This window comes from Mytilus californianus, unplaced genomic scaffold (assembly GCF_021869535.1).
Source record: "Mytilus californianus isolate M0D057914Y unplaced genomic scaffold, xbMytCali1.0.p SCAF_3, whole genome shotgun sequence".
In the NCBI taxonomy this organism is placed as follows: domain Eukaryota; kingdom Metazoa; phylum Mollusca; class Bivalvia; order Mytilida; family Mytilidae; genus Mytilus; species Mytilus californianus.
In genome coordinates this window covers 29,139,528-29,163,462 of record NW_026262679.1, presented here as the reverse complement: position 1 = coordinate 29,163,462, position 23,935 = coordinate 29,139,528, and the positions used below count along the sequence as shown (strand labels likewise).

General features: G+C 32.7%; 1 protein-coding gene across 4 annotated transcripts in view; it reads right to left on the bottom strand.

Moving 5' to 3' along the window:
• The window catches only part of LOC127734317 (transient receptor potential cation channel subfamily M member 8-like), a 54,592-nt gene that overhangs the window by 27,588 nt on the left and 3,069 nt on the right, over positions 1 to 23,935 (bottom strand). For 3 of the 4 annotated variants that reach the window (XM_052244146.1, XM_052244147.1, XM_052244144.1), the window contains exons 3-12: positions 23,425 to 23,546; positions 22,982 to 23,198; positions 22,268 to 22,424; positions 14,944 to 15,073; positions 13,666 to 13,774; positions 12,058 to 12,129; positions 11,079 to 11,351; positions 9,553 to 9,677; positions 9,174 to 9,290; positions 8,396 to 8,455 (exon numbers count right to left, since the gene is read on the bottom strand). In XM_052244146.1, the coding sequence (XP_052100106.1) occupies positions 8,396 to 8,455; positions 9,174 to 9,290; positions 9,553 to 9,677; positions 11,079 to 11,351; positions 12,058 to 12,129; positions 13,666 to 13,774; positions 14,944 to 15,073; positions 22,268 to 22,424; positions 22,982 to 23,198; positions 23,425 to 23,546 (1,382 nt within the window). The remainder of the gene's footprint in view (positions 1 to 8,395; positions 8,456 to 9,173; positions 9,291 to 9,552; positions 9,678 to 11,078; positions 11,352 to 12,057; positions 12,130 to 13,665; positions 13,775 to 14,943; positions 15,074 to 22,267; positions 22,425 to 22,981; positions 23,199 to 23,424; positions 23,547 to 23,935) is intronic. The other variant, XM_052244145.1, reaches the window with a different exon arrangement.

Sequence of the window (23,935 nt, the reverse complement as noted above, 5' to 3'; positions counted from 1 at the left end):
TCAAATGGGAGTTGTATATTATTTTGACAGTTTTGTTCTTCATTCTTAAAGTATTTATAATCAAGTGTTGCTAACAAAAAAAGATGAAAAAGTATTGTTCTCAGCTCAATAAAGAAGATGGCACATATAGAATCTACTCAAATGATACTTCAAATTTTGAAAAAAAAAGTTGAATATGTTTTATTTACTTGAATGGTTGAGTTTTACTGTAAAACAAGTGTACGTGGACTTTCTTGTAAAAGAAAATCCTTAATCTTATAAAAGTATCCAGATATGTAAAGCTATTGAGTTATTGTCTTTCCGTACTCTAATATGCCGATATTTTACCGTATGCAGTGACCTTAATTAACTACGAGACCTCTCGTTAGAACTGCAGCCACCGCACAAGGCAATTGCTAGGCAAAAAAAAAACCGTGATGAAAGAATCTAAACAAACGTGGTCTTGAAGGTAAATAGTAATAATTGATTTTTAAAGAACAATTTTAATACACCAAATCATCAAAAAACAAATAGGAACGCAAAACAAATATTTAAAACATCGCTCTATCAATTAACTTATTTTTACGTGCTCCAAGATTCTGTGTTGATTGTTTATCTATGTCAATATCCGGTAAACGTCGGTAACAAACTCGAAAGTTAATTAGCTTGCGATCAATAATCACTTAATGAAATATTATTTGTCAATGATACGTTATAGATTAGAAATAAATGTAAAAATCATAGAGGACTTATTTTGGTATATATGCATGCATTGGTTCAAAAATTCCCTTAACGTTACAATTATAAAAAAGCTCGTTTCATATGACTTTTAAAGTATGCACATTACTTGAGATACCTGGAATTTCCTACTTAACAGAAAATCCTATTGACTAGGTTAAATGTGTTCTGCAATAGTCAAGTACAGACGTTTTACTGCAAGCGTAGCTACAGTGTGACACACTCCATTTATGTGACAGAAAAGAATATGACAAGGGTAAGAAAAGAGAGATAAGTTTAATGAAGTACAAGAAAACACCAAAAGTATAAAGGATTGTCAATGTTTCTTTCTGTTTGTGGGGAGATACTAATTCATACATTAAGCAAAAGCAAAGTCGACTTCCGTACTTATATACACATAATATTGCTAAAGTAGGTTTACAAGGTAAGTACACTTTCTGTAACATTGCCATGCTGCAAAGGACATGATCATTAGATCACGAGATATAAATAGTATAGAAAGAAGGGGCGTCCTACATATTGTTACGCCCCGGTGATTTGAAAGCTGATAATTTTACTGTGGTAACGGTTTAACTTGTGTAAATAAGATAGATGTGTTTATATTATCACTGTGGTCTCCGTTCCACACTTGATACATGCAGATGTCCGTTGTTGTGTTCTGATCCTTATTTTACAGAAGAAATAGCTTATCTGGACCTTACATTATATACTGACTTCTTTAAATCTATATATCGACTTTATTTATGTGTGTAATTGTTCATTTTGTATTTGTTTATACATAGTTTCAGTATAACGCGCCAAATGTAACGTTACGTGTTCCTGTTCTTGTTTATGAATAATTTGTGTATTACGTCACACGTAACGACGATTTTGTATAAAATACGGAACTCATGTTCCTACTGAGAGCTTCTCTCCAAGAACCTCCATGCGGTTAGCATTATATCTAAAACTATAATTTGCTGCACCAAGTAAAAGTGCTTGGTGATAATATTTAATAGACTTGATAATTAACCAAGTCTTCATATAAAAATGCTGACGTACTGTTTGCTCGGGTAAATCGTTAACCATGCACCGAGCATGCTGAGTATTAGAAAGCAGTGCACCAAGTATGCAGAGTTTTATAATGCAGTGTCCCAAGTACATTTTCTTCCACCAAGTATGCAGAGTTTTAGAATGCAGTGTCCCAAGTAGATTTTCCTGCACCAAGTATGCAGGGTATTAGAATGCCGTGTCCCAAGTAGATTTTCTTACACCGAGCGCAGAAGAATTATTTTATTAACTTGGTGCAAGTAATGCACCTTGCTGTTTTATTCATTGTATATATTATTAACGTATTTGGTTTCATGAACCACTGTATTTGTTGTATTGCTTAAACAGAAATAATAGTATTAATACAATTTATGGACTCCAATATGATGTTTATTATTACTTCCTTCACCAGAGGCCCACATAAGTAACGACGGATATATCCTGACAAGAAAATCCCGGAACGTTACAATGGTGTCAGAAGTGGGATTCAAAATTTTTAATTATAAAAATTATCTGGTGCAAGTTTGAAAAATAAAATCATTTTAAAATGGATGATTCTTTGCAGTCTGATAAAATTTAATTTAATCCAACTGATAGATCATCAATTGCTAGTGATGATACAGTGGTGAATAATACACATGAAATGATAACAAGTTCGCAGAATTCTTATGAATCTATTCAAGCAGCCCATCAATCTAATGGTTGACCAGCTATTTCTCCTTCAGTAGGAGACATATTTGAATCACTCACAAATCAAATAAGAAATACACTTCATATGGTGGCACAACAAAATGCAGCAAATCTTTCTATGATGGAAGACAGATTTCAAAATCAAATCGCACATTTGGAAGAACAAATATTTAATTTAAGAGAAGAATTTAAAAAACAAAAGGCTAAATCTGATCAAATTCAATCTGAAAAATCAAAAATTATTGTTCCAGAAGCTGAAATCATAAAAACACATGCAGTACAAGAACCTAAACCGCTCCAAAATACAACATGTATACCTTCAAATTCTGAAACAAGCAGCTATCAAAATTACAATAATAGTCAAAATACCAGGGCTATACAATCTCATCCAAGTTATTATGCTGGTGTTACACAAAAACACAAAGTTAATATGAAACCTCAACCCTATGATGGTACTGATGATATAGAAGAATATCTCAGTCAATTTCAAATTTTAGCTGAAGTTAATGGTTGGGACTATAATACAATGTCACTGTGTCTGGCTAGCAGTTTGAAAGGTGGTGCTAGAGCCATTTTAAATGAATTAAACGAGTTTAAAAAGCGAGATTTTGATAGCCTAGTTGATGCCCTATATAATAGATTTGGTTCAGTTCATAGGTCTGAGATATTCCGAGCTCAGCTACAGACTAGAGTGAGAAAAGATAATGAATCTCTCTCTGCCCTCAGTCAAGATATTAAAAAAATGACTCGCTGTGCTTATCCTGGTGTCCCTTCCTCTGTAACAGATATATTGGCTTTGGACCAATTATAGATGCATAACAAGACCCTGAAATGCGTCTTGGAATACGAGAATCAAGGCCTAAAAATATCAATGAAGCTGACATTTTAGCAATTAGATTTGATACATTTAATCAAGCAGATAGAATAAGGTATCATAGCTTAACTAACGCTGTCGTTGGAATGTCTGTTGAGTCAAAGAATAAATGCTTTCGTTGTGGTGAAAAGGGACATGTCAGAAAAACTTGTCCTAATAGAAAATAACTTTATTAAAAATATTGATTTCGTATCATTTTGTTTTAATGATTAATATTTTAAATTTTTTAAATATTTATTCCTGAATGTAATGCAGAAATATGCTGAAAAGTAGAAACAAAAGCTTGTTGACTCGTTCAATTTAGTTGTTGTTGTCTTCCTGTCGTTGATATAATGCTGTCGAAGTAAAATTCGCAAGAACTAGTGGTGGTCCGAACTTACCACTATACACTGACCACAATAATAACACACGCAGAAATTGTAAATGTCTCTGTAACTGCCCGATGTGTTAATAAAATGGTTAGTCACACTCCATGAGTAAAAATGAAACCATGGAACAGGACAAGTATTATTCTATTATATCGGATGTAAGTCACATGGACTTAATACAAGTCAATGAATGGTGTGTTAGTAATTCTTGTCGCTGATATATATTCATGTTAGCATGCATTAGTAGAATGGTTGGCTGTTGTATTTTGTAAGTTATCCTGTGACGGAAAATGTCTGTGGAAAACTTATATATTTTAAGGGTGTTGTTCGTACGTCCTGTGATGAAGATATCTGTGGAGTACTGGTGATTTTTTATGAGTATTTTCTGTGATCGAGTATCTGTGATATACCATATTTTAGGAGCAGTATAGTCCTGTGACTGGTATATTGTCTATGGAATATTGTTGCTAATGTTATATTTTTGAAGTCGTTTCCTGTGACGAAAGAATGTCTGTGGAAAACTGATATATTTTAAGGGTGTTACCCGTACGTCCTGTGATGAAGATATCTGTGGAGTACTGGTGAATTTTCAGTATAGTTCTGTGACTGGTATATGGTCTGTGGAAGACTGTTGCTTATTTGGATAACGAATTGTAATATAAGCTACTAGTATATATGTTTGTGTCAACCATAACAAGAATTGTATATGAACTGATTTGTAACTAGGCTTGAAGTGGCGAGTCAACCATGCATTCATTGAATACCATAAAGACATTTGTACAGCTATAACATTTTATTTAACTTTAATATTGATGAAGGACTTTTTATCTCATCACAAAATATAATTATTGGGAGTTATGTATAGTACCGAATCAATATATTAAACATTTTACAAAAGACGATGTACAGGAAGAGGAAGGCAGTATGAAGAGTGGAAATACCTGCATGATTGAAGGATGGATTGTTATATTTAATATTTCTATGCAAGATGTATTTCGTACTAAACATTATTAGTTTTAATCTTACACCAAGTGACTACCTTTACCAAGTTGCTCACGAATGTGAGACATTCTGTGTTGACTTTATATTACATTATGAAATGACATCTGCATGACATACATACTCTCGTATTTGAGGACAAATCCTGTTTATATAAGGTATGGGGTAGTGTTACACCCCAGTGATTTGAAAGCTGATAATTTTACTGTGGTTTAACTTGTGTAAATAAGACAGATGTGTTTATATTACCACTGTGGTCTCCGTTCCACGCTTGATACATGCAGATGACCGTTGTTGTGTTCTGATCCGTATTTTACAGAAGAAATAGCTTATCTGGACCTTACATTATATACTGACTTCTTTGAATCTATATATCGACTTTATTTATGTGTGTAATTGTTCATTTTGTATTTGTTTATACATAGTTTCAGTATAACGCGCCAAATGTAACGTTACGTGTTCCTGTTCTTGTTTATTAATAATTTGTGTATTACGTCACACGTAACGACGATTTTGTATAAAATACGGAACTCATGTTCCTACTGAGAGCTTCTCTCTAAGAACCTCCATGCGGTTAGCAGTATATTTAAAACTATAATTTGCTGCACCAAGTAAAAGTGCTTGGTGATAATATTTAATAGACTTGATAATTAACCAAGTCTTCATATAAAAATGCTGACGTACTGTTTGCTCGGGTAAATCGTTAATCATGCACCGAGTATGCTGAGTATTAAAAAGCAGTGCACCAAGTAGATTTTCCTGCACCAAGTATGCAGAGTTTTATAATGCAGTGCCCCAAGTAGATTTTCCTGCACCAAGTACGCAGAGTATTAGAATTCAGTGTCCCAAGTAGATGTTCCTGCACCAAGTATGCAGAGTATTAGAATGCCGTGTCCCAAGTAGATTTTCTTGCACCGAGCGCCAGAAGAATTATTTTATTAACTTGGTGCAAGTAATGCACCTTGCTGTATTACTTATTGTATATATTATTAACGTATTTGGTTTTATGAACTACTGTATTTGTTGTATTGCTTAAGCAGAAATAATAGAATTAATACAATTTATGAACTCCTATATGATGTTTATTATTATTTCCTTCACCAGAGGCCCACATAAGTAACGACGGGTAGATCCTGACAAGAAAACCCCGGAACGTTACAATATCCTGCTGATTTTTAGCTCACTTGGCCTAAAAGGCCAAGTGAGCTTTTTTCATCACTTGGCGTCCGTTGTCCGTCGTTGTTAACTTTTACAAAAATCTTCTCCTCTGAAACTACTGGGCCAAATTTATCCAAACTTGACCACAATCATTATTGGGGTATTTAATTTCAAAACTATGTCCAACGACCCCGCCTGCCAACCAACATGGCCGACATGGCTGAAAATAGAACATAGGGGTAAAATGCAGTTTTTGGCTTATATCTCTGAAACTGAAGCATTTAGAGTACATCTGACACGGGTAAAATTGTTCATCAAGTTAAGATCTGTCTGCCCTGAAATTTTCAGACGAATCAGACAACCTGTTATTTGGTTGCTGCCCCTGAATTAGTAATTTTAAGGAAATTTTGCAGTTTTTGGTTATTATCTTGAATATTAATTATTGATAGAGATGAACTGTAAACAGCAATAATGTTCAGCAAAATAAGATCTACAAATAAGTCAAACACGAACAAAATTGTAGATTGACCCCTTAAGGAGTTATTGCCCTTTAAAGTCATTTTTTAACAATTTTTCGTAAATTTTTGTAATCTTTTACAAAAATCTTCTCCTCTGAAACTACTAAGACAAATTTAACAAAGCTTGGCCACAATCATCATTTGGGTATGTAGTTTAAAAGATGTGTCCGATGACCCCGCTTGCCAACCAACATGGCCGACATGGCTAAAAATAGAACATAGGGTAAAACGCAGTTTTTGGCTTATATCTCTGAAACTAAAACATTTAGAGCAAATCTGATAGGGTAAAAATGATCATCAGTTTGAGATCTATCTGCCCTGAAATTTTCAGACAACCCGTTGTTGGGTTACTGTCCCTGAATTGGTAATTTTAAGGAAATTTTGCAGTTTTTGGTTATTATCTTGAATATTATTATAGATGGAGATAAACTGTAAACAGCAATAATGTTCAGCAAAGTAAGATCTACAAATAAGTCAACATGACCAAAATTGTCAATTGACCCCTTAAGGAGTTATTGCCCTTTAAAGTCAATTTTTTAACAATTTTTCGTAGATTTTTTTAAGCTTTTACAAAAATCTTCTCTGAAACTACTGAGACAAATTTAACCAAACTTGGCCACAACCATTATAAGGGTTTTTAATTTAAAAAATGTGTCCGATGACCCCGCCTGACAACCAACATGGCCGACATGGCTAAAAATAGAACATAGGGGTAAAATGCAGTTTTTGGCTTATATCTCTGAAACTAAAGCAATAGTATAATGGTTGCATTATTTCATGCATCAATTGTAAACAAAAGGTGAGCGACACAGGCTCCTTGGAGCCTCTAGTTAATGCTTAAACGCGTCTAGGGACATGATTTAAAAATGTGTATCACTTGTTTGTAATTGTTTTTGAAGGTCATGTGCCATTTGCTATTTTATCTTACGAAATTTTTTACCTGAGAAGATGCTTTTAAGTTAACCATGTTTATATCTACAATCATTAAAACCACCAAGATTGTTTATTGATCTTGTACATTTTAATAGATATCAATTGTATCATCAGAAACAATAATGCAACATTTTGACGATTTAACTGTCCATACGTGGTGTGAGGATTAGTGAAATCTGGATACATAAGTTTCCTTTTACACTGGAAAGACTTTTTTGAATAATTGAAGGTTTTAACAAACGCAAACAAAACACACGCATAACGTGAATGGAGAAGTTCATGTGTATCTACATGCAATTCTAACCACCTACATGCTATAGTAAATATAGTTTTACATATATTCTGATGCCCGGTTTAGACTGGTAATGCATACATAGAAGGAGACGCTTACACTATCGACGCACACGGTCTCGCTCGTTTTGAGTTCATGCGATTCCATCGGTGTTTGTTTGGTACCTTGATTTATATCTTTTTAATCGATTTGGGGAATTTCAACATAGTTAAACCACTGTTGCCTCATTTTGATTGCTAAAAAAATAGACGGCAGTAGTTTGGAATGAGATTTGGTTACGTAATTGGCACTAGAAGTCGTTTGTTAAGACACTGGTGTAGTTGGAGAATTCAGAACCGTCAGATCAGATCCAGTTCATCATCATTACTAAAAATTCTAAAAGGAACAATGCACAGATCTATGATTGTTCATGATTTACTCTTTGATAAGTGTCTAGGAGAAATTATTTGGTTTTTACGCGATTTGCCATTTTTTAATTTTGCTATTTTTAGATAACGTGATTTTACAAACATACACAATATTGGTGCAGGCTTTGAATGCAGGGACAAAAGCACATTTGCAATGGAGGTAAAACCTCTGATATAAGTGTAGAATGAGCATGATGAGTGTTCAGAGACAGATTTAACTTAATTGTAATGCCTTGCAGCTTCAACCCATTCATTTTCAAGTTTGGTCCATTATCTAGAAAAATCCTCATTTTTATTCATGTCATATTTATGGATTTTGGCTCAAGGTATTTCGTCCCTACGCATAACACATGTTGCAGAACAGTATTGATGACAATGATATATAAAAATGAAAAACATCTGTCACTTACATGATGAATAGCATGCATTGACCGACAGTCTTTTGCCTTGCAATCTTCACATCTAAAGGTCTAATGAAGTAAATAATAGATAAAACATTAAATTTTTTCCTAATTTTTTAAAATAGAAAAGTATCAAGTGATATTATTTTCACTGTCTGATTGTTCTTAATCATTTTCAAAGACTATAAAACATATTAACGAACAACTAGTACTTTGGCTTCTATATGCAAATCGTTGCTTTTATATTTAATGCAATACAAATGCAGCATTTTAGAAAACCACATACTAGAACACGGTATAAAGCTACAAAAGAGATGTTTAAGGTACCAAAAGGATATACAAACTCATAAATCGAAAACAAACTGACAATGCCATGATATAAAACAAGCAAAATTATACAAAACACAACATAGAAAACTGACTGAGCAACATGAACCCCACCAAAAATCGATGGTGATCTCAGGTGCTCCAGAAGGTTAAGCAGATTCTGCTCCACATGTGACACCCGTCATATAACTCATTACTCATTCATGTAGCCAAACAGTGAAAAAAGAAAAAGGGGCTAATGAAGTGAATGGCTGGATAAAATGACAGAAGGTGTTCCTTTATATTTTTGACAGTATTTTTATTTATTTTTCAAAGTGACTTGAATGTCTTAAGCCTTGAAAACCTATAAATCTTCCGCATTTCTGTGGGTTGCCTCTTAACTCTGTTTTTCTCTTAATTTCAATGTGAAAATCTTGTAAACGGTATATACGACCTAATAAATACTTATTTCAATACATACCTCATCATACAAACCCTCGAAGTGTTCCGTATTGAATACAATTCCATGTTGTAGCATGGCTGACACATACTCAACACGATCTGCGATGATTGCTTCTAACAAGAGTATCTGGGTATTCTACATGAGTTATAAAACAATAATAATAAATATGAAAAAAATTACCGATTGTCTTTTTCAAACAGAACATTAAATCCTAATGAAATTGAAGTTTTCCTTACAAAATTATTTTGAATGAGCTAGAATAGGAGATAAATATAAGTTATATATAGGGTCGTTGGTTATGAGTGTCTTTCGGTTTCTATGTAATGGGTAAATATCCTATATCTGCTGACATTCATATTTCATTTCTGCTATTCTATAAACAATTTGTTAAAAATACCTTAGTTTTATATTTTTCTCTGTTTGGGTCTTGACTGTACTGATAAGCAATATAAAAATACAATGACAACGATCCAGGTTCAAGTGAAAACTGTAAAATTTCCATTAGCTTGTTAGATTTTTCATCTGAAATGCAAATAAATGCATGCTTGAGATTTCCTGCATCTGAATTGAAAAAAATACAATTTCAACATAATTGATGCTTGAAGATTTGGTTATTGTCATCTCCCCATTCGTTAGTAATACTATAGATTCTGCCAAAAACCTATAGCTTTTTAACAAGAACGATATGCCAGTGCATATTCTTATTTTATCTCTCCAATAGTTGTTTTTTAACTTTGAAGGTCCTCTAACAGGGTCATGTTGAAGGAAAATTCATATCCTCCCCTGACAAGTTATGATGTTGTTACAGTGTCTCAGTATCTCAACACACAATACTTTGTCAAAAATCTATTTTTCAGATATCTTCAATGTGAAATAACACTAGTTAAATCGCTTTCCTACTGAAGACACTTGAATTTATGAAATGCTGGACAGGTTGATCAGAACCTTGAAAACACAAAATGATGTTATATCTTGTCATTGTATCTTGGATATCCTTGTTTTAAATCTAAAGCATCTAGGCCTTACGCTCATGTCGGTCATCTTGTATCTGAAATTATTACCTAACTTCAATATTAATCGAAAGCTATTCAGACATAATTCTATGTTCATGTTCCCACCTTATTCGCATCTATTTGGCCCAAAGTTGAAAACAGTAATTCTCATTCACATTATATAATATAATAACATCAAGTTTGATAGCGTCAAGTCGTCAAATGGTAAAATAAAAATAGATCAATGATTATTATTAGCAGTTTTGTTTACTTTTAAAGGTGTAGCCAATATGTTTTTGTGACACATTAGTGAAATGTGACATTTATAGAATACAAAACAATTTCCACAGTCAAAACATTTATCAAAGGGGATAGTCCAGCAATGAAATTGGCAATTGATTCGAAGTTGTTCGATTGTAATAAAAGCCCATGAAGTATACTACAGACTTATTGAATAAAAATATTTGATCGTTTGTTTTATCCCGTGTACAAAGATGTGTTTCATGTATTACCAATTTATGACAGACTTATCAATAGTAATGGCGAAAGCTGAACATCGTGTTATCAAAGTTGGAAAATTGGTGAAATTTGTAATTGATTGCTGTTAGGTCTAAGTATTTTAGGTATCACAGGTATTGACACTAATGCATATCCATGTTGGCTTCTGGTGACTTCACTTATTTTTATCATTTTTTATATAGAACCAATTTAACTCCGCTTTATCGACAAAATTTCATAAACTCCAATATCTTCTCTAAACTTAAGGTAACCTTTATTTTTATTGGTTTTTTCTAATGAGCAGTGTCGCCTTAATTCTAATTCTCTCATTTGATCCGCTAACTAATGTTTGAGTTTATGAAAACAATTTTTTTTTACACAAAGTTCAGTCTAATACTCTCGAGCCAACTTAATAATAATATACACTTTCTACCTGCTGTCTTACTATTACCACTTGTAGATGTTTCTTCAGCAGTGCCATCTGTTGCTCTTAGTGTCTCATTGTCATTTATTAATTTGTTTTCAGCATTTGTATCGGTTTCTATCGATGACTCATTTTCGTCATGTTTCAGTATTATTTCAATAGCAGGTTCGGGTGTTCCTGGTGGTGTCAAATCGCTAATATATAAGGATGTGTTGATAGCGGTGTTATATGTTTCATCAGGTATCGTATAATCAACGTTTGTCGATTTGGTTTCGTCTCCAACTGTCATTCGTTGTCCACATAATTAGAGTTCAGCAAAGGTAAAAATAAAGTACAAACAAATGAGGAAAATTTCACAAAAAGGTACGTATTCTCGTATCTTAGCAAAAGAAACTTTCTTTTGGAAAATAAAATATTAAGAAAATAGAGCGCAATGATAAATATTACTTCTACTGTCTTGAGCAAAGCAATAATCTATAAATACAGTAATCTATAAAGCAGTTAATATTTGCTCACTTGTACCTGAAACTGTCCAAAGGAAGGTGAAATTACCGAAGGTCAATTTTAAAGCTATACTTCTAATCATAACAGACAACGCAATAAGTAAAATGACTAAAAGAAAAACAGCGGCCTACGTATTAAAACACAACAAAGAAAAACTAAAAATTAAGGATCAAGAACCCAACCCCATACCTGTTGTTTCGTAAGTTTAATAGGTTCCATCATCCACAAAAGTTTTCAAAAATAGTTACCATGTAATGTTTTGGTTTGAGTTTCCTGGTATTTGTCTTTTCACTGCAATTTTTTTGTTTTGTGGAGTGGGATTGTCGATTTATTCTTACTGACACATTTTTCTATTTCTACAGAACAAAATTGAAACAAATCATTCTAGGGATTTTTCTCCCAAAGTATAAGGAATTTATCAATATTTTTTCATAGAATAAAAAAAGCACATGTCCTGCATAAGCTTGAATGGAACAATATTTACCTTGATTAGTACAAAGATCCTTCAACACTTCCGACATTATAGGTGCTAACTTGTGAGATTTTCCAATTGCGTCTGCAAAAAATGTTTATATTTAGGGGGTACGAGTAAAAGATTTGGATCCACAATATAGGTTATAAACTTTATAAGTTGATTCATATGCTATGATGTTACCCTCCCTCCAAAAAAAAAAACAATTCAAGCAAGCAAATATTATTGATTACGAATATAAATAGAAGAAAACGCATACCACTTCGGTATATTTAATGAAGCCAGAATACTAGTCAATTAAAATTATTTTCACACTTTGAATCACTACCTGTCGTCACGTAATATTTTGGCTCATTCATTTCAAATTTGGGCGTTTCTTGTATGTTACTAAGTTGGAATCGACTATGAATAATAATATAGTAATAAATTGATGTTTACATTATTAAGGGAATTTGTTGGAGGTTACATATGTGGCCTTTTTTACTTTTATTCGAACGTCACTGAGTTTTTGGAGACGAAACACGCGTCTGGCGAACTAAATTTTAATCCTGATATCTAAAACGAGTTTATTTACAAAAACTGGGTGGATGTCATGGTGGATGTTCCTCCCCGAGGGTATCAAAGGCCCAGTAGTCAGCACTGATGTGTAGACATACATTATCAATGATATGGTCATAACTATAAATTAACTGTTTACAAAACTTGATTTTTTTGTTTTAAATACTAAAGATTTTCTACCCGATGAATTGATTACTATACCCGTTTTTGACAAAACCTTTCGTAATTTTGGGTCCTCAATGCTTTCCAACTTAGTACTTCATTTGGCCTTTTGTTCTGATTCGAGGGTCACTAATGAGTTTTTTATAGACGAAACGCGCGTCTGGCGTACAAAACTGTAATCCTGATACCTTTGAGTTTATTTGTGGTACATATACTGCAGACGCTTTTAGATTTATTTTCAAATTTTCCAGGTTGTAAACGAACTAGAGATTTGCATTTTGTATATATACTATTATTTTAGATTGTATATAATGTATGTACCTGAAGGTGTATTTAGGTGTTTTGTGTTAATTGTTTGTTGTTACATATTTCATTGACGTATTCCCAAAAATTCTTTTTAAACATATCTTTCAATTTCTATTAATAGAATACCTCATGAAAGTATTTCAATATTTCCTGAATAAGCTAACACATGAACCATTACGTAGGACATATACATTACCAGTTTCCGACTTATTTTAGTCAAGATTTGGACAGGTGGAAATGAAAAATATTTCTCTATGTCAAAGTGAATCATACTTTCACAATAAATTCTATATTTGTGATAACATATAACAGTTGTTACTTTTTTGCCAATATATGACTGCCGTGATGTCCATTCACTGTTTGTGAGATGACACTGTCGCAAAACCTTAAATCTCTTAAGTCAATTGTTGTATTATATGTTACAACAATGATGTTTAACCCTTATCTTAGCTTGGTCATGGTCGAAAATCACTAGATTTTATACACGTATAATCACCAGGTCCTGTCTTTTTCGAGTTCTTAATTCTTCTTTTAAATATATTTTAATAATTCATTATAATAGTTTGTACGTATACATTTTTAATATGTATTTACCGCCTTGGTCATCTTTTATATGTTTTAAAGACCATCCTTTAATGATTGCATCTACTATAGTATCTTCTAAGGTAATCTCATCTGCTCGTTCTACATCATAAACAGTTATCTTGAAGAAAAATAAATCAATTCATTCAACACAAGACTCCAAAAACAGTATTCAAACTTTGTATATATATTTGAATTTTTTTTAACCATTCCAGGTACGTCATACGAGTCATTAACAAAGTCTTTTCTTTCTAGAATTGACGTTATCGTGTTTGTGATTGTTTCAAAATCTCGGTGCAAAAGAATTACTGCGTAAAACATTTTACTTTATTATTATATGTATTATGTTTATCATCGCGGAATAATTGATTACATGTTTGAAATACACTGTATTTTAATGTTATTTATTCCAAAATATAAAGAGATCACCATATCGATTTTGTTGATCATAAATAAGAGACAACAGTAAATTTACCGATGTTCAAATAAAGACAAAAGAGCAAGACCGTGTGTGTCGATAGGAAAGGTGTCGCTTGCTATGCACGAATCACCCACATTGCATGCGAATTCAGATTAAGCGAAAATTACCAAATCGGGATTAGGACATAGTCGATAAGTTATCAAATAAGACGATTATTCTGGTATCTTAATATATCATACCGCGAAAACATGTCTCTCGTCAGTTGATAACCAGGCACATTGTATCGGTATGTAATAATGACCGTGAAACTTGTGTAGTGTCGATTTAATTCGTTCTTTTTCAGACCTGCTGCAGTATTTCTTTTTTGTATTAAGAGCACTGCAAATGAGATCTGTATAATGTGCGCATGCACGCATGTAATGTATTAGTTAAGATATCGATATCATTCTTAAAAACCATAACAAATCTATAATCAATAAAAATTCCTTCATGGTGCACTTTTATATAAATAAATCGAAAACTTTAGCAGTCATGACATTTCATTTTAATATAAGAAAATATAGGACAAGACAACCAGAAATTACGATTTGCACTGAAATAATCTCTACCTTTATTTCTGTTTTAGGACGGTTGAGGTTCTTTTGTCCTCAATGTGTACATCTTTACAAAACATCTTATCTCTATTTAACGGCTGTTCTATAGTAAGTGGATGTATAAGACTTTGTATCGATATTTAGGTTTAGTTGCTTAATTGAACTGTTGCAATCTTCAAGTCGTATGTTATATTATTGACATGATATATGTTATCCGCTAAGAACCCTTATCTAATGTTTATTAAAATAATAATTATGAATGTTTTAAAAACTCACCAGATGGTTATTTTCTTGTATCTTTTTCATTCTCTGCTCAAGGTTGTAGAATGAACTCTTCGTAAATATTGTTCCAAATAATGTCGGGGCATTGTTCTTTAGCAGTCCTGTTTTCTCACTCGTTAGTTGTCTGAGAGCATTAATATAGTCACAGCACAAAATAATAATAAACAATCATACACACATACACACACATTCATGTTAGACAGATGTTTCATTATAAAGTTTCAGAGAGATTTTTTCTGCTATATTGAAATTTTTAATTGAAAAAACTGGTTCGCAGGCTACACTCAGTGTGTATGTACCACTTTAGGTCATATGGGGTCTGTGTAATATAACAATAAACATATACTAGAACACACCCGCGAAATCGCGGGTATTTAGAGCCTGGTTGAAAGTATGTAAACTGTTGTAGGATGAATTTTTGTAAAATATTTTATGTCTGGAGAATTTCAGAAAAGGTAATAAACTGAGTCATAGGCACTTGGAGACAGGACAATTATTTTAAGCCCTCTCCCTTTTTTCCAAAGTCCGTTATTTTTTTGCTCTCTGTTAAATTCCATGATTTTCGCGTTTCTGTATACTATGAACATACATATAATATAAATAAAGTGTGTTTGCTATTAACTATCATTTCCAAGTTTCTTCTCCACGGCGATCACTGCTATATTATATAGAGAGTCTCTATATATTTTAGGATTATAAACATAGTATACATGCCGAATAATGCGAAAATAATTGACCTGTCCCCGCGTAATTATGAAAATTATGTTTAAAGAGGGGAGTAAAGGGGGGTATCTGCACGGAAGAACGCGAAATAAAATTGCCATTTCACAATGAGCGAACAATTAAAAATTTCTTGCACATTGATCTTTTTATCGATTTCAAGAAACACGGTGAATAACGAACCCTTTTCACGGCTGCACGTGAAATAAAAAGTGGCAAAACACGTTGCACGAAATTAACCCTTTACCCCCTCTTTTAAAGTTTAAAATCGGAAGTCTTGGTTATGACTTAAAAGTCGGTCTGATGACGGAAACAACATCCGGACGCCTTTTTCTTCGTTTTTCTCCCAGAATAACCCAAGCTGAATAATCATAAGAGTGGAAGACAAATGCGACTATGCATGCTACCTATAGGACACAGAGGCATGATGATTAATTTTTTTGGGAAGGAAGATAAGCGACACACAAAATGAGGTCTTCTCGATCGTTTAATAGTATAGATAAATGATAAATGTATAATGCTGAATATAGTGATTCATTTGTAGAATTAGACAGAAATTTGGAATTAAATAAAAATTTTAATTTAGCCTTAAAAAAGTTTCCTTGAAAATTGTCTGGCGAAACACAAAACAATGTAAAGCTGAACGCTTATCCTACTATTTTTTTCATTGATTCAGAGACCGATTCGTTACGGAAAACGCTTTTTGTTTCTGCGGGCAAAGAAAAAGCAATCCCAATTACAACTGAAAGTTTAAAAGAACCTGCCTGAATCGCTTATCTGAAAACAAAATGTAAATGAAATATTTTAAAAATACTTTTAATGTTTTAAATCATAAACAAAATCTTCCACAGATTATAGTTTCACTCTATCTATTTTACTTTTCAAACTAAAATGCAAATGTTCAAAAATTTGTAAATGTTTTATGTATTAATGTTGATTTTCAACATATCAGATATCTATTTTAGTCTACATGATCTAACCATTAAATTCTGTTTTAGCCATATGGTCTTGTTACTCAATGAAACGGTATAACATTAACATATACTGACGGACTTTAAAAACGCAACTCTAGATTATTCTTTTCAATTCTCATTTTCAGATATGCAATATTTGTAAAATAAATGTATAAACATAAATTTAAGTCATTACTTCATTGTCTTAAAGAAGTTTGCAGTTCGAACGTTGAATTAGTTACGCCATATTTAATGTTCAAATCATGTGGTATGCACTGAAACCCTGAGTTTCACCTGATCAATGGAGGATGTGTCACAGTCGAAAGCAATGACTGCCTGTAAGCAATGCCTAAATCATTGACAGAAACGTCAACCATTTCTGTTGGGCATATTTTGAGTTCTATTTTGTACTTTCTGATTTTGCCTCTATCCCACCCATTGCAGTGTATTTTGGCAACTATGCGGTTTACACTTGAGGGCTTAAAATGTTTTTCTGCAGTCGATTTTTTGGCATTTCAGTATATGGGAAACATTTATGGCGTGATTCTGTCTGCCATAGCATTCGGCAACTTGATTTGCAGTTGACGTTACGGCCGTAAACATCTCTCGCAAAAGACGTTGAGTAATCAAATTTTATTGACATGGCGTTGTCCCTACATATTATTCTGGTCATATGTGGTCATCAACTAATCCCGTCTGTCTGTACCGTCGTTGTAAGGAGTTTCTGCAACAGCACGTTCACGTACTCCTGTCTGCAATAATCGTATGGCCTGATTCAGATTTGTATTGCTCAGTCTCGGCAATATGGCAATGCAACATTGTGTTACTGATTTAAGTGTGGGTATGGATTGAAAGAAATGTTTCACGAAGAAAACAAAATTTAAAAAAATCATGTATGGGTTTCAATTATCGCTTTAAGAAATTCTTAAGACTTCAATAATTTGGTATGTTCAATAACCCCAGGTAAGTCTTTTTTTCTAAATGGAAAGAAGTATGGTGAACATGAATAGTAGGTATATGAGGATCAATCATGATTTGTTTAAAACAAATTACTAAAATATGTGTTGCGTTTTTAAAGTTCGTCAGTATACTTTCATTTAGATATCTTTCGGACCAAGAGTGCGAAGTTGTATTCAGAGAAAGAGATAATTGAAAAGATTTACCGGGGACGGACGAAAGACGCCAATTGAAAGCAAAGGATAACTGTGTAAAAGCTACTGAGGCCAAAGAATAAATCACTAAAGATGAATTAATTGCGGACAAAGTACTACAAAATTACTAAAACGTGAAGAAAACACGACAAATCGAAACTGAGAAATGTGATTTTAATTGTTTGATATAAAATCTAAATTGAAAAAAAGGAGTCATTTGATATAAGCACGGTAGGTATAGTGTCCGGCTAGGATCGTGGTTTTTCGAGTGATTTGATCGGGCTTTTTCGAGTGTGACCACTTTTTTTCGAGTGATTATGATCAAAAATGTAAACAAACAGACTTCCTTTCTGACAAGACGTGTTATAGACGCTTGAGTTTAACATACAAGGATATACATGGTGTTTTAGTATTTAAGATAAAAATATATTATCAATCCGATATTATTTTTTGTTAAAAAAAAGTTGAATTTAGCCTTACAATGCTTTTATTTCAAAAAACTGAATATAGCCAATTTTATACACATATCAATGCAAATGTCGACGGAAATGCGTTCATGGAATCCGTATATCCTTAGATATACAGACACTTTACCAAAATTCTTGTTATTGCATTGACAACGGCATCTTGAGACTAAATTCATTTCTATGTGTTCGGGTTTTTTCGAGAGCAGTCCGGGATTTTTCGAGTGCGTCCGTGTTTTATCGAGTGATTATACAAATTTCCTATAGCTTAAAATGTTAAATGTCAGTGTATTTACGTTTAAAAACAATAAAAAAAGAGATCAACTTATGCACTTTTAAGGCACGAAACCAATGCATTCATCAGTTTGGTAATGGTGTACTACGATTAAACTTTATAAATAAGTATCGTTCATTTGTATATATTGTTGTTTGTCACTTCTTATAAATTACATGTTCATTATAAATTCACGATGCCAACAATCTAATGTAAGCATAGACAATTTGGATTAAGACGTACGTACATATAGTGTGTTAAGCTGGTGAACTATTCCTTTCATTGTTAACTGTCTATATAATTATGAAATTTAATTCAAATTTTATTGTAAATGGGAATAAAAACTGGTCGGATTTAGTGTGTGTATGTTTTTTGTTTTTGTTTTTTTATGATTTTTTTTTTGTGGAGGCAGGGGCCGACTTCTGAAATTAGAATATTTCTTATTACATAGCATTTTTCTGATTCTTCTCTGCTGTCTAGTAGGTTTCTTACTACGTTTTTGATAAACAGCTGTGCCATGAGCGCATGCTCCGCCCGTAGCGTTTTCAGAGAATACATTTCATTCTCTTATGATTGTAGCTTATTATCTATATCTTGCATGAATAGACATTTCTCGTATCATACTACATAGAGTGTGATACGAAAAAAATGATACGAAAATCTGTGTAAATTTGATTTGCTTATCCATAATCATAAGATGATATTACGGCATCTCATTGGCTATTCTTTAAAGGTTACGACGATGTATATTTCGTGTGAAAAATACTACACCAAGGATTCAAGTAATTTTTGATTTAACACAATGAGAGTATTGACCATATTAAGACAATTAGGTTTAACACCAACTTATGAGAAATGGATACCGTTTGATATCAACTCTCGTTATTTAATTTAAATAGAATAAACTCGCCGTATTATATTGAAATTAAATAACTAGAGTTGATATCAAGCGATATCCGTTCTCACTTGTATGACACCTATAAATAATTTCTCAATGTCATATCAAAACTTTATGAAAAACTAAAGGGAGGTTACCTTAATTTATGTAAACAAGTCACCAAAGTTTCGTGAAAACTTCTAAAAGCACTTTAAAAATATTGTCTGAAAACTTTAAAATCACCCCTTTTAGCTAATCTGGCCCAAAAGGGTCAAGAGATTTTCCCATCACTTGGCGTTCGTCGCTGTCTGTCTTCGACGTCCGTTAACTTTTACAAAAATCATTTCCTCTGAATCTACTGGACCAAGTTCATTATAGATAGAGATAACTGTAAACAACCAGAATGTTCAGTAAAGTAAGAATTACAAGCAAGTCACCATCACCAAAACAGAGAATTTTGTCATGAATTATATTCTTGCCTCCAATGTTGAAGAGTGTTCTTTGTTAAATATGCACCTCAGCATATAGACCAAGGTGAGCGACACAGGCTCTTTAGAGCCTCTAGTTTGTTTAATAAAATCCAATAACTCGGAAACATAAAATCTAAAATTTATAAAATCCGAAAGGGAGGATACCTAAATAGATATAAAAATTCTCCGAAGTTTAATGTAAATTGGTTACAGCGTTTTTGAGTTATTTTGCGACTTGCTGACGACGGACGGACAACGGTATACCATAAAACGTCCCGTATAAAAACTCTGGGGTTCACCACGAAAAATATTATTAGCTGTGACAACAAAAGAACCATGAAATGAAGTTGAAAAGATTATGAGTCCCCTGCACTGTGTTCTAAAGACCTTTTTATAAAGGATCCAATAATTTCTAATTTAATACTGAAGAATTGTGGTAGAACGTTTTCCGAACAGAATTAAATTGAAAAAGGTTAATTTTGATCACCGTAGTAGCATGATTTTGTGATTTGTTGGGAAGATACGATATTGTCCTTTGCTTGACTACAGTTATAAACTAGAAAAAATCATTTTTTTCAAGTCAAGAATACCTTTTTTTATCAAAATTTTCTTTGAAAAAACCCGGACCATTAGTTAAAAAACCCGGACGATTTCACAGTTGCTCTCGAAAAAGCCCGGACAATAATAAATACTCATTGTTTTGTTAGATACAAGGAAATTGTGCTTCTTTGTTGATCAAAACATGTAAAGTAATCAAAATAAGTTGGGTAGTCATGATAAAACCTTTTATAATTACGAATTAGCAATTGGCCTTATCGCATGTTTTTTCACTCGAAAAAGCCCGAACGACACTCGAAAAAAAAACGAACCGAATCACTCGAAAAACCATGATACTAGCCGGACACTATACCTACCGTGATAAGCATATCAAACACCATAATTCTTTAAAGGACACATCACTACAATACAATTTCAGTCACATTTACACACGGTAAAATTTGTATTCAATTGGTGTTGTAATTTTTCTACAAACATATATTACCCAAGAATTTGAATGTATATACGACGTCCCTCACTAGCAACCATAATTTTACTATATTGGTTAACAAGTAACCGTAAATAGAAATCTTTATTCAGTACATGGAACATGCCTCTCATGATATTTTTAATTATCTTGGAATAAGGATAACATTAACATTAGAATTAAGGTATGCTCGATATGTTGATTGTCGAAGATGGACGACTTTAAACAAGGATATATGACAAACGCAACGATTTCATTTTTCCATTCTCAACTTCCCATTGATAAGTAGAAACATACTCTCTGTTCTATCGTATAGCGTTTACATATCTAAATTGATATATTACATTTGTACACCAACAAATGCTCACATTATACGGACTTGTTGTTTCTTTGACACATTCCCCGTTCCCATTCTCAATTTTATTCATTAAAAGGGATGTGCTAACGCAAAAACAGCTTCAGTATGGACAAACACCTGAAATTTACACGATACAAGTTTTAAGGCCACCATCATAAATTGGTTGACCAATACGATGCAATTATGTCTTAGATCAGGAAAAACAGGTTTTTGCACTGTATATCTTAGTATACCAGATAAGCCTTCTGATCTGTATACTTACCGACTGTGTCCTTCTCCCTATCGTGACATATTCATGCAATCTAGGTTAAGATTCGCATGTCAGAACTGTTATGCATGCAGTAGAATAAAAATTACATATCCGGGGACACAAATGAATACGGAATCGAATGATATACGATTTTACTTCTGGTAATTTCCATGTAAAAGGGCCGTCAGACGTCAGAGCAATCTCGGACTAATAACAGTGACTACGGAAACACGCCACAATAAATCAGATAACGTAAAGACAAAAATCATAGTACATAAAGAAAAAACTGATGTAATTAAAAAAAAAGTCTTTTGGAGGAATAACTCCTATAAGGAGGCAACTTACGATTCCGACCTTTTGACTTATTTGTAGATCTTAATTAATGACAATGCCAGTTTCTCTTTATCTTTTATAGTTTATAGTTTGCAGAAAATATGCAAAATCGCAAAAATATTAAAATCGTCATTTAAGGACAATAACTACTATAAGGCGTCCTCTAACAGTGTAGGTCAAATGGACAGTACATTTACTTATAGGTAGATCTTGACATTTTGTACATATCTGCATATGTCAGGTTTTCTCTATATATAACAGTTTTCAAGTTAAAAAAAGAAAACTTGCATTTTATCCTTATGTTCTATTTTAGACTACCGGTAGTTTGTTTTTATTTGACCTAGTAGTTTCAGAGGAGTAGTGTTTGTAGAATGTAAAGGACTTCGAACAGACTAAGACGGACCGGACGACGGACGGTAAGTGATAAACGTAAACTACTAGTACCTGCTAGTAAGGTAGTCAACCAATAAATCTGCAGCTTTTCCCGACCCTTTTACCAGAAGAACAGGAATATTGGATTCAACAGACGACTCCACTTGGTGAATTGTCTCTATATCGCCTTCAGCTACCACCAATAAGACTGGAATTTCCATGGGCAGTTCTGTAAAAATGAAAAGGACTGAATAAATTACAAGCCTAATAATTTTAATTAGTTTCAATTCTGCGGATTTTAACCTTAATCTTACACGAAGACCGCCATAACGTATTACAATTAAAGTTACATATAATGTACATTGGTTTCTATAAAATTAATGTGACCAAAGCATCAACAAAATTTAACGAAATGTCAATTTTTGTGATTTTATATGAAAAGCAAATTATTTTTTGTTCAAACTTGCATTAGAATGGAAAAAACTGTTTTTGAATCTTTGAGGACGTTAATTCGTGTTATTATTTTATAAGTTCAGGTTATCTCTCATGTGTAGCTAAAAATGTGCAAGGTAACCCCAATTCATCACCAAAGAATCTTCAACCTAACATACGTTACAATTCAAATTGACTCTTGATTTGACCATGCATATTTTAATAAGCACTAACAGTTTGGTGACTCAAGACTTTTTAATCATAGATTTGAACGATGTTTGGTCAGTTTCTACGTGATTAAATAAAACAAACGATGTACCCTTTAATTATATTATGATGAATTTTCTTACTTACCATTATGATATTGTTTGCTATCCTCGTTTTCCGTAATGAACGACAGAAGAGGTGTTGTTTTCTCTGATAAACATTTTAAAAGTTCAATCAAACCAATGTTGAACCAGTCTTTCTCATTCATAGATGGTAGTTTAAAGGACAACTGATTTTTTGATTCTTTCGATTGGCCGGTTGTTGTTTGTTTCTGTTGGTTAGGTTTTCCTAGAATTTTCTCATCCTATGTTAGTAAAGAAAACGATTTGACAATACATTGTTCTTTGTTAGCTATATTGACATATCTATTTATCCATAACAATCATTTACATGTATCTAACATTTGTCTAATATCTCAAATAAAAACGTAAAACTAATCGAAGTCAATAAATATTGGTAAGAGTGACATACTTTAATATATAGCCCCTAATGTATCTTAACAGGTAGACGAAAGACTTTACATGAATTACCTTTGGCTTGACTGCAATTAGTTTAGTTGCTAATGTTCCATTCGTTCTAATGTCTTCTTCAAATGCATTGTAGATAAAAGAACTAATGCCAATATCTTTTCCACGATAAATCAACCAACTTTCTGTGAAATAAAGTATATAAAATAAGTCTGTGATAAACCTTTGATATACAAAGTAATACATGTATTAAGAAGTATTTGATGCAACATGATATTCCATTATGATTTTCTGTATAACAATATTTTTTTTTAAAAACAGTTGTACTTTCGTACATGTAATTATATCATCAATAACTTATAAATAATTCATGAGTGTACTTAAATAATACGACTACGGATATTCCAAACCTAGGGTCGCATGACCTGATAGTCAAACTAGGCATTTATCGATATTGATAAATGTAATTTAAATCGGTAAAGGTTTATTTGATGATAAGTATATTTTTCCCGGCTGAATTTACAATGCTTTTCCGTGTAATCTTTCTGAGAGAGTTTATAATCAATTCAATTGA